The sequence below is a fragment of the Pocillopora damicornis genome, chromosome 10, assembly GCF_964200805.1.
Source record: "Pocillopora damicornis chromosome 10, jaPocDami1.2, whole genome shotgun sequence".
Lineage (NCBI taxonomy): Eukaryota > Metazoa > Cnidaria > Anthozoa > Scleractinia > Pocilloporidae > Pocillopora > Pocillopora damicornis.
The window spans coordinates 14,044,939-14,064,368 of record NC_142679.1 but is presented as its reverse complement, the minus strand read 5'-3'; the positions used below and the strand labels follow the sequence as shown (position 1 = coordinate 14,064,368).

General features: G+C 34.7%; 2 protein-coding genes across 3 annotated transcripts; one reads left to right on the top strand and one right to left on the bottom strand.

Annotated features, from left to right (window-relative positions):
• Window positions 1–656: 656 nt before the first annotated feature.
• LOC113670417 (MOB kinase activator 2) lies at window positions 657–8,530 on the bottom strand. 2 transcript variants are annotated; one of them, XM_089185162.1, is made up of 6 exons: window positions 8,332–8,530; window positions 5,563–5,720; window positions 4,868–4,964; window positions 4,275–4,408; window positions 2,634–2,873; window positions 657–1,916 (listed from the first exon to the last, which is right to left on the bottom strand). In XM_089185162.1, the coding sequence occupies exons 1-6, from the start codon at window positions 8,346–8,348 to the stop codon at window positions 1,816–1,818; spliced, it is 747 nt and encodes a 248-aa protein (XP_089041288.1). In that variant the 5' UTR covers window positions 8,349–8,530; the 3' UTR covers window positions 657–1,815. The 2 variants fall into 2 exon arrangements, with proteins under 2 accessions (XP_089041288.1, XP_027042359.1); XM_027186558.2 differs by lacking the exon at window positions 657–1,916 and having other exon boundaries at window positions 2,449–2,873.
• Window positions 8,277–19,073, top strand: LOC113670416 (fatty acyl-CoA reductase 1). The gene is made up of 15 exons (XM_027186557.2): window positions 8,277–8,807; window positions 10,529–10,813; window positions 11,396–11,571; window positions 11,752–11,824; window positions 12,492–12,598; window positions 12,794–12,971; window positions 13,321–13,365; window positions 13,902–14,020; window positions 14,900–14,967; window positions 15,170–15,251; window positions 15,575–15,664; window positions 15,965–16,037; window positions 16,523–16,579; window positions 17,115–17,242; window positions 18,011–19,073. The coding sequence occupies exons 2-15, from the start codon at window positions 10,607–10,609 to the stop codon at window positions 18,168–18,170; spliced, it is 1,563 nt and encodes a 520-aa protein (XP_027042358.2). The 5' UTR covers window positions 8,277–8,807; window positions 10,529–10,606; the 3' UTR covers window positions 18,171–19,073.
• The last annotated feature ends 357 nt before the right edge of the window (window positions 19,074–19,430 follow it).

The following is a 19,430-nucleotide window of genomic DNA, read 5'->3' as shown; positions in this document are numbered from 1 at the left end:
GTGATATTGTAAGGAGAAATTAGATGTTAGTCACTATAAGGAGTAAAAGGGCTGAAGTCACTTGATTAAGGGAAATGATCACCAACTAAAGAACCTCTTGATCATAAAACAAATTCTCCTTGTCAGCACCTAAGAAAATGTTTAAAGAATGTTATGGAGAATATGCGTACTGATGTTAGGGTAAAAAGTGTCAAAGAAAAAAAAAATTTGTACCAAGGAAACCTTCCGCGGCCACATCTTTGTTATCAACAAAATCATCAAATGTTTTTAGCTTTCACACATTGCCCACCAATCAAATATTACCACTTAGGATTAACACTGAACTTAAAATCACCAGTGAGAGCACACAGAATTGAGGAGGATTTTGTGTTCTTTTGTGAACTTAGACCATCTCAGGTTGTCAAAATGAGACATCAATAATTTGGGCATCATGGTATGACAAATAAATAAAATGCAATGTTCTTACTAAAAGGAAATCTTATCAGTAGAGCTCATACTTATCTGCTTGAAAGTAGGTGGGTGAGAAACTAGTGAGGAGGGAAATATAAATCAATTTTGTCACACCTTCACCCTATTTTTCAGGTAATATCCTCTGAGGGAGCCACATCCAGAGGCAATTCTCCTTCTTTCCCCACCCCAAAAAAAACAATCATAACTTCATTTCACTGACTTTATTCTTTGCAAACCGTAGGTGTAATGCCACAGGGTTGTAACTACAAAGCAAAGCATGCCTGAGTAGAAAAATCAACATATTGGCCAAAAAGAATCAGTTGAGGAAGATGACATTGTCAATTTTCATGCATTTGTCGTGACCAGCGACAAAAACACTCCACCATCAAGGTGAAGCACAACCATGCAAGTGTTATCTGACACACCTTACTACTGAATTGCTCTTTAAAATGTAAAACAAGGAACTTGACTTAAACCTATGAATAGCAGAAACTAACTGAAGTGAGGAGCTTCTAAAGCATAACTTACAGTAGCAACTTAATCACCATTTCTTCACAAATGTTTCTTAACCTTAAACTCCCATGACTGAGTATCATGCAACCTCTCCTTATAATATCCATTCATTATCTCACAGACAGGTGATTAGAATATTCAGACTTATCAGGCAGAAGTTGCAACCTTGATCTTGCACCAAATTCTCAGTAAATAATTTACAAGAAAATGTGTAGCAGCTAGAGGGGAGAAAAAACAATCAGATCATGGGAGTTAAAGGGTACATTTAGTTCAAATCAACAAGCAAGAGTGTCTTTACAATTAAAGCTGATAAGTACATAAATCCCTTTTGTAGAAAATCAATCAGACTGATATCTCAAAGTAGAACTGAAGGCTGACATTAGTTAACCCTACGGTAAGCAGAATCATGTTTTGAAAAGATTTTAAACTGGACAGTAACAAATTCTAAAACAGACACCAACTAAGTTGTTGTGAAAGGCATTTCTTTTGCCAAACATAAACTACTGATAGTTAACAAGGTCTAACTGACCAATCTACATAGTACATGTTTACTATCACCAGAATCCCTCAAATTTTGAGCTAATAACTATTATAAATAATATTTACTTCTTAAAACTACATCAACCTTTAAAATTAGTATACATGACTAAACCTTTCACTATCAGGAGAGAACAATATTAGAAACTTATTTAAAAATAATATTGTTACAGTAGTGAAAAATCCTCATTCAAACAACTCACAAACTCAGAGGAAAACAAAACAAATATATAGTTAGGAAGATCTTCTTAAATTTAAAGGAAACCTCCAACCTTGAAGAATTGGGAAACACGAATTGAAATGTATAAAAACCTGTCAACAAATATAAGCAAAACTAGTGCTTGAATTTCCTGGAAGGCACCATTTTGGCACATTTGATGTTATAGCTCTTCTGTCCACAGAGTCCAAGGGGTATCCTGCAGATAACAGTGGCATCCGAAGCACACCACACAATTCAACATGGAAACACACACAGAATTTCAGTTTGAAAACTGGCAACATCTTTTTCCAATTTATCTTGCACAAAGTACAGTAGAATCCCACTAACTTGAACTCTACTAAGTCAAACCATTGGGTAACTTGAACAAGACCCCATTTCCCTACCACCAATTTTTAAAGTCATTTACTGTCAGCTAACTCAAACTCCCACTAGCTCTACCTTTTGTTTCCCTTCAAGAAAGTTGAATTTGCTGGGTTCAACTGTAGTTAATTTCTATTTAAGGAAAAAACTTTCAACTTAAAAGATAAGTTTGATAATTAAACAAAAAGTTTGTTCCATCAGTGGAGGTTTCCTTTAAGCCAAACTCAAATAAATAGCAAAACGCAAGAAATGTATAGCACACTGTAAGGGTGTAAACAATATTAAGTTCCTAAGAGAGAGAGAGATGAGACCTATTACCTAATTAAATTATCATTCAACGGTAGCCAATTTAAAACATACTTGTCTAATGCTAAAAAATAAAACAAACTTTTATTTTTTTAGAATTAAATTAAAATTTGGAGCAAATTTTGTTTCAGGGCTTCTCACAAATATGAACACCACCAATTGGGAAAATATAGTTACTTAATGAAGACAGATCTTTTATCTAAAATACATACAGCTGTACCCGTACAAGATATTTTAAAAAACTAACTTTGATTTATTAAACCCATTGCTTGAAGAAGGTCATCCAATGGTGCAGTTTCCTTTGGATCCAACAAGTTAAATTCTTGGTGATACAAAAAAAAGTTCATCAAAACTGTATTAATGTGAGATTGTAGTCCATGGTTTAATAAGTTGTTGAAGTGTGCATAGTACATGTGGGCCAACACATGAAATAGAAGCTTGAAAATTTTCCGCACTGTTGTCAGAAATGTTGCCGGAAATGTCAGACCTGTTGAGAGAGGATAAAAAGAGGGAAGTATCGATTTGAGATAAAATTCTCACTCTAGAGAACAGTAAGATTTAATTTTTTCATTATTGGTTTTTCTTGTTCTTCAGTTGATCCCTGTAATTTGAACCAAACAATTTCCTTGTATGATCCTGTTGTACTTTACCCTTTAACTCCCAAGATTTGATTATCAATTCTCCCCTCTGGCTCCTCCACTTCCTTTTAAATGAGTTACGAGAGTTAGATGTTAGATTAAGATAAAAACTTCTCATTACCAGTTTGCTTGATAATGTATGGATATTAAAGGGAGAAGTTACATGTTAATCACTTGTGGGAGGAAGGGTCAGTATCACAGGGCAGCAACTTCTTTAAAACAATTAAAAGGGAGAATATTTTCTTTGAGAAGGGAACATTTGTGAATGCAAAGTTGTATCTTGAAAGCAAAATGCAAACCAGTGAGAAATATAAAGAGAATTAATTAAAGGGCAAATTAATACCTTAGGCATAACTGTACATTTGTCTAAAAATTTGACAAATATTTGATTTTTTAACATGCCCTTTAATTGTTACATCACATGTAGTTTGTCAGTCACCTAACCAAATTATTGATACAGACAAGAAGGCCTATTCGCACATACATCCTCCTCAATCCTGTTAGCTTACTATGTTCATGGCATTTCAAACATGGTGTATATGCCACAAGTTTTCCATTTCCCTGACTAATTACTTTATAATAGTATTTATATGTTGAGGAAATGGTTGGGTTGAAATATAATACAAAAACTTGCCAGTAGATAGTTTTATTACAGTTTTTATTCAGTGTAACGTAGGGCTGGAAAATAAACTATTAAGAGCTCCGCTTTTAGGCTTGGCTAACAACATGGGTTAAAATGTTGGGTACAACCCATTTATTATTGGCTATCATTGACTAATTGTGACTTTTACATGTACTTTGTTTTGATCTAGGCCACTGCTAGTAACATTTATTACTAACATAATATCATCAGCATGCCTATTCTTTGTAATGTTCTTCATACATTTAAGGTGTCGAAAATGAGAATTTGTTTAACCCTTTAACTCCCAGATCAAGTTTGTAATTCTCCTTAATGTCAACCATATAATTTTTATAATGCTAGTTCAGAGAATTTAGTATTGGATCAACTAATTATCCCAAAATTGATATTTTTCTTTATTCTCATCACTAATCTGGTTGATATTGTATTGATATTGTAAGGAGAAATTCTGTCTTGGTCACTCATGGGAGTTAAAGGATTAACAAGACATGGTTTCTTTAGCTGTTGATCATTTCCTTTAATCTCATGACCTTCATGTTTGATTCAACAGCGATACTGTAAGGAGAAATAAAATGTCAATCACCCTAATGGGTTAAAGGATTACCCTTACCATATTTTGTTGGAAACACAGCATCATCATGAAGATACTTGTGACTACATGTCAAAACCAAATCAATGTACTGAGGTGCAGAAACATTTGTTTTGGTAGTTTTCTTTCCTTTGTCATCATGCCAAAAGTAAGTTCTAAAAATCAATTGAGATGATTAGAATTTTTTATGTGTAGTATGATCATTCAAGAAAGAGTGATACTTAAAAATACTGTTGTCAGTTGATGTGATCCGTGTTTCATTAACATGAGTAGGAGTCATTGTCAGAGATACATAAGGAGTTGCTTGTCTGAGTCAAATATCATCATAAGTCTAGTTCCTGAAAACTAATATTATTGGTCAGTTTTGCAGTGATGCTGTTGGTTGTAAGACTCTTGAAAAGCTGCCTAGGTGAGTTGTGATTAATAAGTTGGTTCTGACCTGCTGGTAAGGTAGTACTTAAGTTAGGTCATTCTGTTTAGTTCATAGAAAATGAATGGTCATAAATGTAGTTTTTCAACGATAGAAAAATACTACAGTTATGCAATAACTATTGATACAGTACATATACGACATTAAGACTTTGATTTGAATTCAAAAGACTCATCTAACTTACACAGAGCCAGGTGCTGACATGGTAGGACAGGTTGTTGTGGTACATCTCTCACTGACACTTCCATACAATAAGTCAATTTGGTTAAAGAAGGCTAAAGCTACAAAGAGGATGGAAAAATATACATTTCTATTTCCTAGTTCATCTGCAAATTAAACAGCATTATTAACTGAAACAGGTCATTAAGGGACAAACATATGACAACTGGTAGCTCCCATTTCACAGACCTCTGAAAAATAGTTATCCTAATGAGAACTCTGTTAAGTACATCTACAGGTAAACAATCCTCATAGTCCTTGTTTTGGAGTGAAAATTCTATCATTGCTGAACTGAACATGACTGATGGTTAGGGTTGGTGGAGATACAATGTAATTTACAGCTGTAATCAAAAGAATTGGAGTTTATAAGGCCAACCATATGGAAGAGATCTACAATGTTTCAAATTACTGTCAACCAAAGAAAACTGCAAACTGTAACATCGAGATATGTTATGGATGTTTGATGTGTGATCGAAAATCACACATGATCAGAACAATCGAAAAAACCAGGAAACCACAAACTTATAAAGTTTACTGCTTGGAGTTAAGTTTTCTCAAATCTGATGAGCTTGTTCTTCTTAATTTCAGAAATAAAAGTTTTCCTGTAGTTATCTCAGAGGTTCACCCTTCAATCAAAGCACAATCTACAGTCATACTAACTGTTTGATGCCAGCCATTCATTAAGGTCAATACTTGGTGGGAGAGGCACAAGTTCTCTGACTTCTGATATTTCTCTGATAAAACTTTTAACATATTGTTCCTCTAAGTACGGTTTGTTCTCTTTTACTTCTGGTTCAGCAGGCTTTTTCTTCCCCTTCCTTAACATGAGGAGAAAAACTTGAAGTTAACTACAACACATCTACTTTTTATGTTTAATTTACACCATGATCCCAAAGGCTCTGGATAACAATAAACAACAAAACTGCAAAAGGTCTGCAAGAAAGCTGCTCCTGGACTTAAATTTTTTACCTCCCAAGGGCAGATTCTCAATTCTCTCCTCTGGCTGCTAGACATTTCTTTGTAAAATCAGTTATAAGAATTTGGTGTTAGATCAAAATAATGTAGAGATATTATAGAGAGAAGTTAATACCTCTTTCTTACTTCTGGACATTTACACTGTCACCAAAATTTTTAAAAATTTTGTTCTTTTGCTCTTCAGTTGGAGAAAGTATTAAAGTCCAATTTGCTGAAAAAAATCATTGATTTTCTCATGAAATTGTTAAGTCAATTGGTCAGAGAAATTTACATTTGTCAGGGAAATTAGAGGTATCTCAAAAATCTGACAGTGGCAACTATTATGGTAGGGGGGTGTTTTGATACCAAACCTTCTACTGCTCAGTTTCATTCCATGTATCTCTTTTAACATGTAAAGAAGCCCTGCATAAACTAAGCATCAAGATCGCTTGTCAGTTCCTCATTAAAATAGGTATAGTTGGATGGAATACTATGAAGGTTGTCTCGATTTCTTAAATTCCCAGTAAAATTAATCACTGCTGGTTATTTAGTTATAAGAGAAACATGACCAGCAGTTGATATCAAGCAATTTCTAAGTATTCTGAGTCAGCAAAAAACCAAGCATGAGATATGAGATTTATAAATCTCCTCCTATTTTAGATTCTAAAGGTTTTCTCAATTTATGAAAACTCTCAGAAAAATTTGCCACTACTGGTCATTACATCATTTAAGATCATGTACTCAAAAGTTTCTTTTCCAGCATAAGGTGATTAGAATCTCAATTATAAAGTTCATTTCTTTTGTTCTACATAACCACAGTCTTTAGAGTGCAGAGTTATCAGTGAAAATGGACAATTCGGAAAGAAAAGAAGCAGTTATAAGACATCATCTGAAGCACATACTTGAGCAGCCATTTAGAATTTTTGTTATCCATTTCAAACCATGTGACCATGTAGCTAAAAAGGTCTATAACTCCTTCAGTGTTGAAAAATGGTTGAAATATTTTATAGCAGAAAGGGAAAAATTTCAATACACCAAAAGTAAAAAGTGAAGCAAAAATGAAAAAGTAAAGATGAGTCACAATAAAAATTCAAAGGCTTTTGATGTCTTCTAAGATTTTAACGAACTTAGTATTAAACCATTTCTTACATTTAGATCAATATATGCATGATGCACACTAGAATTAATAAGAACATTTTAAACCAGCACACTCTGATTACAGCTAAAGCTCAACATCATTATGCAATTATATAATTTGAATATTTTGTAACATTAGCACATAATAAAAGTGAAATAATAATGATCGCACAAAATATTACCAGTCAATTAATAGAAAATCCTATGTGCATATCAAAGATAAATTATTCAATATCCAATTATCCAATATTTTCTAAACTTATTGTATACAAGTAATTGTTCCTGTATTTTTCATAAATTTGATTCCCATTATAACTTCACAAAGATTAATTATCTACCTTTACCCTTGCTAGTTTATAAACAAAAACCCTTTCAAGATTATGAAACATGAATTAGTGTTTTGTTTGTTTCAAACAATGCACACTGGACTGCTACACAGCAATTACTGGTTATTTGGAATTCTTTTCTTTCTTTTTGTCTTTTCAACTACATCATTGTTGGGATGACATTTCCTCAAAAAGCCTCAATGGATGATGCTACCCCCAACCAAAAACAAGGAAAAAACAGTGAAAATACATGTAAATTAGACATACATTGTAAAATATAGCTGTTATTTCATAGTCAGAACTGATCCCTACCCATGTTTACTTAACTTACGATGCATGTCTAATTTAAGGGACATAATTTACCCATATATATCAGTTCTACATTAAAATATAGAACTGATGTATTTGTGAATTATGTCACCTGAATTTTAATGTTACCGCCGCATTCGCTCCTTGTTGGAAGAAAAGCATGCAGATCATTTCGAAACAGAAGCTAACATGCATTTTTCTTGTTTCAAAACAGACAGACGTTTATCGCACCTGTATATGTTGTCTTACTTAAATATCGCTACAATTTAAGTTTTTAGGCTCTCCATCACTTCCAAGAGAGAATAGGATGTCCGGGAAAAAAACAAGACAATATTTAAGCCACACAACAAAAAAATGGATTCAAAACTGACTTAAAACAAATCTCTATATTCACTAAGACAGTCCAATCGGAAGAAAAGGTTCACATGGCGATATTTGGTAAATTGATACGGACTGTAACGATATTCGTGCTCAATACTAAGTGAACGAGTCATCGAGCCGCCGCGCCACACAATTATGCGCTTTCTTGAGGTCTTTCCGCCCAAATTTTTCTTAGAAATTTCCTGTCATTTGATTTAATAACAAGTAAACACTATTTCAGTTTCTTTGTTTCATAATTATTGTACAGACCGCACCCAACATGACCGCGGAAGAAAAGTAAAGAAGACACGAGATCACAACACAACACCGGCTTATAACTCACCCCATCAACCAGTCCATGTTTCTGGAGAGCTGAAAGGGCAGTTTTATATAGTTCACACATTTGAAGAGTCTTCCAGCCAAATGTGTTTGCTACATTGCTTTAAACAGTGAGATAAATGGCTGTAAGACTTCGTAAACTTTTTGTTTGTAAAAGGAAAATAATCAGAGAAATTTCTCGTCGAGTATACTGGGAACCAGGCTCTTGGCTATGAAGAGGTTTCCGCTGGCTCGATACAATGAGGCGGCGCATTATTTCTTACTTGTTGTCCTGAAGTGCTGAAGTGGGTTAAGCTTTTGCAGAAGTCGTGTCGAGGGGTCAGGCAGTTTTCAACTTTTCAAAGTTTTTTCGGTTGAACTGAGTTATTCCCAATAGTAAGTTATCGCAGCTTTCCCTAATTTCGGGCCTAAAGGTATAGTTGTATGAGGGACGGAGGCTTTGAAAGCCAGCGTATCGGATGAATTAGCCCATGCGTGCAGGTGAGATAAAATCATCCATATTGAGAAACAACTAGCCACATGTTAATGATAAAGTCTTTCAACTCTATTGAATTTGTTATATCTTGAGACCACTGCACCTCCAAAGCCGCTAAATAGCCCGCTTAGTTACTGAGACTGTAGCTACATGTATTTGTGAAAAACTTGAAGCTGTAATAATCTTATCGCAACGGTTCGTAATTATCGGTTCGTTAGCAGGACTTGTTTTACACCACTACAATACCTCCAGCAATGCTTCTCTACGTGCTGAAACTTGTTTCGAGGGCTACTTTTGGCTTTATTAAACGTTCCAACTGTTATTTAATTTTACTGAATTCTTTCTTTTTTTGTACTGTTAATCCTATCGTGACTCGCTTGGTCAAGCTTGTACATGTCGCTGTTAAAAAAACACATCCGCATTCTTGCAGAATGTCGGTGATATATCGAGGGAAACGCTTCGCCACTTTCTCAGTTTACTCTGAAAACAAAAGGAAAACAATTGAACTCTTGTCTATTTTCATAATTTGTAGCTGGATTTAATGAAGACGTGATAATTTCAATATAAGAGTCTCATTTGTTGATACAGTACTAATCCTGTTCAGTGAAGTACTAATTGAGAAGGAGCTGGTAAGCTGTGGTTGTTGTCAGGAGAGGGTTATCTTTTTCCAGCACAGGGATTCCACTTTGAAAATGAGTCTTAATTTTTTTTAAAAGGTTAGCTCATTACATCTGGTGTCAATTTTACGAAGTGTTGAGCTATTTTTGAAGACAATGAACATTTTCCTAAAGCTAGGACTTTGTCCTGGTTACATGTCTACATCACATTCATTCCCACTAGCTGTCACATGCAAATGTAAAGGTCAAATGAGTGTTAAATGTTACAGGAGGTGGTTCAGACAAAAGAAGTGATTATTATGTAATTGTTGTGACTTTAACCCTCTGGTTGTGATCATAATAGGAAAAGAGACTGCCTACACTGTATTATTTCACATAAAGCCTATTTTCAGCACTCTCTTAAGAAAATTTAATTTTTTTGATGATATAGAAAATAATTTGTTGAAAACTGTATGTTATTTTCACTGATTAAGTAATTGGTGTCCTGTTGTTAGCAGCACATGTTAGCTACATGCTATTGCTTTCTTTACCAAGACGCTATTGTCTGAGTTGCTCTCAGTCTCTGTCTTCAATTTCTCATGCAACTTGAATAGTTTTATATTTTAGTTTAAGATTAGGCATTTTCTTACCAACCATTTAGAACTACTTCATTTAAAGGCTGCCTTGAGATTATTTATCTTTTCAATCTAGTTCTGTATCAGATTGATAGCATTTTTGCACGAGACTCTTAAATATTGTGCCCTAAATTGTGGACTGATGAGTGATATAAACATGTATGTAGTCATCTAGCTATATAAGATACTGTATTATGTAATCTTTAATTCAGAGCCGGAAAAAGTTTTTATTTAGTAGTGATTGTGTTTTACAATCAATTTTTATTGTATCAGAGCTCAAAGCCTAAAGCCCCTGCTCTTTTCATCTCAAGATTCAGTTTGTGAGGACAAGAAAAAACACATTTTAAAACCAGACGCGGAACTTTCCTGGTTATTAGAACCTTTGCCCCACTCTCAGTTGGATACCACATTTCAACTAGACATTGTGTTTATAAACACTCGATTTTCACCCTCAATACCGGTTTATATGATTCTTGTCTTATAAATTGTTTGCAGTGTCTGGAGGGAGTATTATCAGAGAAGAGGTTGTGCTGTGAATAAGTCTGAGCTGGTGCCAAACACTTTGAAGCCAGAATGTCAGAAGCAAAGGATCTGTTGTCTATAAGTGACTTTTACGCACAGAAAACAGTATTTATTACTGGGGCTACTGGATTTCTTGGTAAAGTCGTGATAGAAAAACTTTTAAGGGCATGTCCTCGTGTGAAAAAGATTTATCTTCTGGCAAGAAGCCGACGTGGTGTTAGCCCCCAACAGAGAATTGATGACTTGTTAGATGGAATGGTAGGTTTTTCTTATGACTCTTCTTTTTTTTTTACTATATTTCTGATGCCATTAACTTTAAAGTTGATTCTCATATGAGATTCAGTTCAGAGCTATCATCAAAAGTTAAATGCTGATAAACTTTTATGGAAAAACTGCTCACTCTTTTCACCACTTGAGACACTTTTGCTCACCACACAGTTATATTGTAATTGCGATTTACAGTACTTGTCATTTTCAGATGCTGCAACAGCTTTTCCTAATTATGGCTGTTTTTTTATCTCATTTTATGGATAGAAACTGTGATTTAATTAGCTCTGTAACTATTATGTAACTATGTATCTGTTATGTAGAGATGAAGTTCTGTTGAAAGAGGATAGTAAATAGATAAAAGAGAGGATTCTCTACTTTGAGGCCATTAGTTTTAGCTGGGAAATTCTTGATATTTGCGTGATAATCCTCAAATCTCCTGAAGCCAAAAAACACCTGGTTATGTAACAATCAATTGTTACAATTCTGTATTGACATATGCAGTATGTTTAATTAGAGTAAAAATTTTTAGTTAGGTCAGTAACAAATTGTAAATTTATATCTCGTTTATAGCTCTATGACAGAGTAAGAGACATGGGTGGTGACTGGAGAAGCAAACTTGTACCCATCAAGGGGGACATTGCTGAAGATAAACTTGGAATGTCTGATGAGGATTGGAAAACGCTTCAAGAAAATGTCGAAATTGTATTCCACTCTGCGGCAACAGTCAGATTTGATGAAGATCTAAAGTAAGCATCAGGAATTGAATTTAGTTACCGAAACAACCAAGCCAAGCTCACATTTTTCATTTTCATCTTATTTTTATTCCAGTTATAGTACTTAAACATGCTGCATTGTTAAGAACTCGAATTTAATCCCCTTTTCAATTTTGCAGTCTGTATATAAGTGCCCGTGATATCTTTCCATAGGGATGCAATGACTTTGAATTTATATGGAACTCAAAATGTCATTGGGTTGTGCCGTGGGATGAAACGTCTTGAGGTGAGAATTTTTAGATTTTTCAGGTGGGCAGTGTTCTTCAGAATTGATAGCAGGGAAAATCAAAGCAAGGAAACTAGAATGAGACTAAATTCTCAAATGTTAGGTTACAGTCAAAACAATAAAAAAAGTAGCTAATGTTTTGTTTTGTTTTTTTTTTTTGTTTTTTTTGTTTTTTGCTTTTTTAGAATGCACAATATTTTACATCTTTCAGTAATGTGTGTGGGTTATTTTGTCTGATCCAAATCTGGGGGTTTTAATTGGAAGATGAGAAACTTGTTTGATTAAGAACAAGGCAGCAAAAGATTTTAAATGATTTGATTTATGTAGATAGTAGAGTAATATTAGGTGTATTAGTTCTTTTGAAGACTCCTATAGCCATGTTGTTCACATACTTTTGGCCTAATAAATTGACCCTGTTACACCCTCCTCTCCTTACCAAAAGAATATTTAAAAGTTTCTCTTTAAATTTCAGATTTGCTTATCAAGAATCGTGTTAGAACTAACTTCAGATGAACTTACATCAAGCGCAATTTTAATCTTTTATTTATCTACTAGGGGGGAGGTCTAATTGTAAAGTTTGCCTCAATTTGAATTAATAATACATAACATACATGTAATACTATATACAAATATCTCTTATTTACATTTTCCATAATTTTTTCTTCAGGTCTTGGTTCATGTATCCACAGCATATGCTAACTGTGACAGGGAAGTCATTGATGAAAGGATATACCCTCCTTCAGTAGACCCTGACAAGCTTTCCTCATCTATTGGGTAACTAAGTGACAAAAATTTTTATGTACATTATTCATGTAGCATATGATGTACATGTATATTCAAAGATGTTTCCTCCACACAAACACATGCATGCTGAACAAAGATATTCATAATTACATCTTTAGGTTATGTTCTTGTGCTAGGCTCTTGCAAAAGTAATTCTTTGGATGCAATCTTTTTTATTGTGATCAGCTGGATGAATGATGACATGGTGAATTCTCTAACACCACATTTGATTGGCAAGCGACCCAACACATACACTTTCACCAAAAGTCTGGCTGAGCATGTCTTACTTCAAGAGGCTGACAACATCCCAATAGCAATTTTCAGGCCTTCAATCATTGGTGCAGCATGGAAAGAACCCTTGGAAGTGAGTTGTGTCATGCTTTTCTGTTAACCACCTAATAAAACTTCTGTCAAGTACTTGCACTACATGCAAACACACATTACTTTGTACTGGTCATTTAAAAGATTAATTTGCTGATATGTTCTTGCAGACATTCTGAAACAGGTCAGACATACCCTCAATAACTTACTTTAATGAATCAATAAATAATTAAAGGATATTTTGATTTGCAAATTCAGTTGTTGCGGCAGTGTTTGTGTGTGTCAGAGATCTGGAAACTGTATAGATATTGTAATTCCCCTTATATTATAATGATTTACAATTTCTCCAGCAGCAAAAAATCCCTGCATTTGATGGTTAATTTTCTTTTCAGGGTTGGGTGGACAATTTCAACGGGCCTAGTGGTCTTTTTGTTGCTGTGAGTTGTTGCTTTTGATTTCTTTTCCTCGATTTTATGTACAATGTACCCTCTGCTCATGCTGCTACTCAGTGTGCAATGCCATAAATCTAGAATTTTAAGGACACAAAGGTCATACTGTTCTTTCATCCAAAGGCATGTTTCTGTATATCATATTTGAAAGGTATCAATCTTTTTTTGAACTACAATCAAAGGGTGCAAACAATTCAAATGATCACTTCCTTATGTCAGGACAGTGATAGCTTATTGTTACAAAATTTCCTATCCTCAGACTTATGTTTCTTTTTTTATCTTGTATTTGTAAAATCAATCACTATACATTTTTATGTACTTGCAAAGTGAAAATGGAACATCTCCACAGATAATCAACATAAATGGTGGCAAGTTTGGTAGTAATTTTCTCATCTTTGAAACATTTAGATTTTGTTGAACTTGTAGTAGCTGAGTGAAGGACTGGTAAGATTCCATGGACAGAGACAAAGGCCTTTTTTTTCTTTTTCAGGCATAGTTGTAAATAAAATGTGTTTTACTTGTAGGCTGGAAAAGGAATGCTGCGGTCAATGATCGGAGATTGGAATGCCATTGCAGATATTATTCCTGTTGACTACTCAGCCAATATGTTGCTTGCCATTGCTTGGCACAGAGTTGCAAAAAGGTAGTTGAATGTCTTATTTTTGCTGCATAGGTACAAAGGAAGTGTCGGTAGCTCTATTTCTATGTTTCCAATACATGTAGATAAGCATTCATGTTCATACTGTAATCATCATCATCATAATCATCATCTTTTATTTGCCTTATTTTCACAGTACAAAATTTATTTACAGCGTTAATAGCTAGAAGGCGAGGAGACCCAGGAAGCCACCAGGCTTATGGGAGAGCCACCTCACTTGTAATAATAAATCAAGTTAAGAAAAAGTGCTGCGAATGTGTGGCTGGCCAATTCAGTGATTATATAAGTAAAAACTCTTGCATTTTCATCTTAAAGCTAAGAAGCTTTGATGAAGGAGTGACTGAAATAGGAAGAGAGTTCCAAATTAATGAAAGTAATGAAGGTTTGACAGGATAGAGTTATAGATGACTGAAATTTTTGAAGAGTCATGAGGGCCTGATCAACAGAGCTGATTAACCCATTTCCATTAAAGCGCTGGCCCCACATTTGATACAAAAAATTGAGTCAAGCAAATGAAGGGGTGATTTTCAAAGAAATGCAAAGAGTGAAGTCTCATCTTACTTTTGAGCTACTTTTTTAGATTACCATCTAAAAGGTCATGAGAAACAGAAACTAGAAAAATAAAAAAAGAGGTCATCCAAGTGATGAGACTATGAGAGGAAACTTAAAATGCCTTTTATTTTCTAATGAAGGTTACTCTGGCTTTATTTAGTTAGAAGGGATAGTCCAGTTTTCCTGGCTCAGGTCTAAAAATACTGTACAAGCAACTTTGATTTAGTGACATGTGCAGGATGAAGTACCATAAACTGCCTTAAATGCAATTGTTACTTGCACGGAATTGTAATCAGTCTTGTTTCCTTGTAGTCATTCAAGTATTCCGGTCTACCATCTAACCACAGGCACGTTGAATGGATGCACCTGGGGCAACTTGTGTAAGTTTATTTGAATCTGTCAATTGAATCATTCTGTATATAGCTTGAAATGTTGTGAAGTAATTTTCTGTTAATCTTGTATTTTCCTGTCTTGAATTAAATTACTTATTTTTATGGCTTTGCTTTTCATGACCTGCTGTCTTCTTCTGGCCATTATGTACTTATAATAATTATACATTATTTAAATTATATTTACTGACAGGTACCATGGTTAGTAAGCATTTCCAGAATTATCCATTTGAAGGAGTATTCAGGAGACCGAACTTTGCTTTTGAGCAAAGAAGGTATCAAGTTGAAATTTATCATTTAGAAAAAAGCCATTGATTTACTGTATAATTATTATTGCAATCAATATTGTCTAGCATGGTTTGTCAGTCATTGTAGTCTTGTTTGGACAGATGAGTGGTTGTATGACATTAATGGAAGGACTTTGACAGACTGAAAGATTACCTAATCAATGAATAGATCATCAGAATGATGCAATACATTCATTAATTGAAATTTGGAAGATTGACAGCTTGATTGATTGACTGACTAACTTACTGATTGATGGATTGATTGTTTTGTTAATTAATTGATTAATTTGTTCATTCATGTTATTTTACAGACTGATCCACTACTACTGGTGCTATATTGGTCACAAAATCCCTGCCTTCATTGCTGACATGGGATCCTTTTGTTCTGGGCAAAGACCAAGGTGAGTGAGTTGGAGTGTTTTGCCCAAGTTTTTTTACATGTATTTGGGCTCATGAAAGACAAAGGTGCTGTAATCAAAACTACCTTTGAAGTAATGTTTCATCAGTTTTGTGCATGAATCTTTTTCTAAGCCAGAAATTAACGATTTTTGAAGGTACAGAGAATAAGAAAGATGAATTTTGCCAGACAAGATGGTTTCAATGGCTCTTCAGTTAAAAAAAAAAAAAAAAGAAAGAAAAAAAACTACACTAATGTGATCTGCTTGTTCAGAGAATGTTATGATATGTTTTGATCTTAACAGAATGAATAAGTTATATGGCAAGCTGGACAGGGCAACCAAGAGCTTGATCTTCTTCACTTCCAGAGGCTGGGAGGTAGAATTAGACTTTATGATTGTATTTACAATTTACAACATGTTCCTTAAATCTATGTTTGGATTGATAATGACAATCGATGTAATGTGGACATACGAACGTATTCTCATTGAGATGGGTGAGTTTGGGAGCTGGTGCCTAGAGGGATGGTGGAGGCAGGCAGCCGTCCTGCATGAGAAGAACGTATTCATGGTACCCTACGAGTGATGGTCAAAGATAAAAATACTTTTACAGTGAATTAGGCCGTAAAAAAACAAAACCTAACACTTCCTAGAGGGATTATTAAGAGAAAAACTACTCAGTAAGTTGCAGAGGTTGTGACCTCTGTCGGATCGCCCTGAGTTGAGTTTACTGAGTCTCCCACCAAAAGGACATTTAAAATAGTAAAATGCTGGTCTGTCGACCGTGAGTGCAAACGAAGTGTAAGCAACTGTAGCAGTACAAAGGAGCTTGTTGAATTATAACTTGTGTTTTTTTACTTGTAGTTTTCAATGGACAACTATCATGGACTGATCCAGGATATGAGCCCTCAAGACAGAGAGGTTAGTAAACTTGTTCCTTGTGCAATTTGGTTCGTGTTATCCAAAATTTCGGCTGTAAGGCTTATGAAGTTCAAATTTAAAGAACTGAAATAGCCATGTAACATTGCATGGTTAGAGGAAACGACAAATTATTTACTGTTTTCAGCCACTTTGTGGTACATAAACTGTTATGTAAACTAAAGCCGTAAGGTTTTTTACTTAAGAGTTATTTCTTTATGCAGTATCCATACATTTTCAAATTTAACGGTGACCAGGTGGTAAAAAATGTCAACCACGGAATATTGTTTGATTTATCACAGAATTCTCATTTCCAAAATCATGAGGAATGTATGACAGACAGTGCAGAGAAGTGATATTTAGATCCTGGAAGAAAAAAGGGTTTAGAAGACCAGGCAGACTGGATATTTTCTATTGCTTATTGTGCTCTGAATGTTGGCGAGTTTTACTTATTGCCCTTTTATATCACGCATTTTTGTAAGATGCAACTTTTGTGTAGCTTATTTTAACATTTTCCTTGATCTATCTGTGTTCTCAGACCTTCAACTTTGACGTGCAGAAGCTGGATTGGAACAACTATTTTTTGCACTTCATTCTCGGCCTCAAGAAATTTGTTCTCAAAGAAGATATGGCCAATCTTCCAGTTGCGCAAAGCCGCATTCGCAGGCAAGACTCTTAACATGCTATCAGTTTTTTTGTACTCTTATAATAGTATATAAAAACGTATTTCACTTTGAATTTATTAGAGTAAGTCGCTGTTGGTTTATTTAGGTGAGGGTAAAGAGATTTGAAATGCGCAAAATACAGGGTAAAATGAATTTTTAGAGTGATACCAATTTTTGTGAAATTTTAATGAATGCACATGCAGAAAACAAGACGCGCTGAGTCTTTTACTACCCTCTGCTTAACACTTGGACTCCTAAGAATGACTAACATCTAATTTCTCCTTACAATATCACCCCTGAGTCAAACATGAAGGTCACGAGAATAATGGAAATGATCACCAACTCAGGAAGCTCATAAATGTTAAACCAAATTTTCTTGTCAGAACCTTAGGAAATGTATGGAGAAACAGTAAGGAGAATATGCATATTGATGATTGGATATAAAGAGAAGAGATACCGTAAATGTCTTGGTGTAGTACTGGGTTTGAGGTTTTCTCGTTCCTCGACCAGCTTCTCGGTGGAGACCACGTTTGTCGTTGATTTTTCAGGAGAAATAGAATAGTTCGTTCTAGCATCTTTCGTTGCTACTTGTGTCGTATTTAGGATGGTTGTTGGTGGCTAGCTTTTGTGAAAGGAATAAAAGCTTTCTTGTTGTTCTGAATCATACTTTTGAAAATGTTCCTCGATCCCCTTTCTCTTTCATATAAATTCAGAGATCTTTTTACTTTAGCCTAGATTGACCTTAAGCTTTCCCTTGGTTCATTTCCAGATTGCGGAACATCCGTTGGTCCATGTACTTCTGTTTGTTCCTGTTTTCGTCATGGCTCATTATCAAGAGGTTTCCGGCCGCACAAACCGCTTGGGCCCAGTGCTTATCCGGTGTTCACAAGCTGGCGATGGCTCTGGAACCGTTCAAGCTCTCTAACTGAATGTCCCCACGTGTAGCTTGAAGTAATGTAAAGCACTTGAAATTCAAGCAGGATAATTGTTGTGCCTTTCCATGAATGTTTCATGATATAGGGCTTTGTAGGTCATATATCGCACAACGTAATGTACGTTTCCCCGAGACAAAAAAATTGTAGTGTTTAGGTAACTTCTGAAATTTAAAATCTAAAATTGACTTGTACTTATTTAAGATTTCGTGGTAGATAGATTCGTTAAGTTGCTGATTGTTATCACAGGGCTAAACGTCCTTTGCTAGGTACGACTCTTGTAAAATTGATTCTACAATAGATCGTAGAAATGGTATGTTAAGACTGAGGATAATTTTGTGTAGTGGGACTGCATTGGGATCGAATGATTCTGGTACACATGTCATGAATTCCTCTTGACTCTGACGGGGCTTTTTCAGGAAGATAATAGTGATTTGAATTGTAATTGTATTGTAGTTGTAGGTATTTAACACGTATAATTAACATTACGAAAATCGACTTATTTTTGTGATTACTGAAATAAGATATATGAATTATTTTTGCCATAAAATGTAACGAGATCGATAATTCTCACAACACGTGGCCCGTACGTAGTTAAGTTTTGCCTTATGTTCAACTCTTGTTCTAGAACAAACAGGTTTATTTCTGTAAAGGAGGTTTTCAAGTCCCAACAACTGCATCACATATTGCCTAATCAGTAGGCATTTAAAGACGATTTAAAGGTCATCGACTCTCCGAGGGTTTTCAAATTACTGTTAAGAGAACAAACACAATTGAAAACTGACCGCGTAATGCTGGTTACGTGGTAACCAATGCTTAGAAAGAAATAGTTGTCTCTTCGATTTAAAAAACAGAGTGTGAACTTAAAAGAGTAAATAAATAAGTGTCACTTAGAACAAATAGTTACGTTATCATATTCCAGGCGTGTGTCACGGAAAGACCCGAGCCATAAGTGAAAATTGCCAATTACCTTCGGAAAAAAAAGGCTCTTATTACCAACAATCTTTGAAAAAAAGAAGTTCTTATTACCAATTACCTTTAAAAGAAAAAAACTCTTATTAAATAACAAAAAAACTACAATTTCCTCGATTGTGATTGGTTTGATGCCATTAATTCACTTGCCAATTTGATATCGGACAGTTCAATAAGCCAATCACATTTTAAGTTATAATTTTAGCCAAAAAATCACATTTTTTTCGTATGATTACAGACCGAATTGGACTCCACTCAGTCCTATTACCATTACATATTGGATGG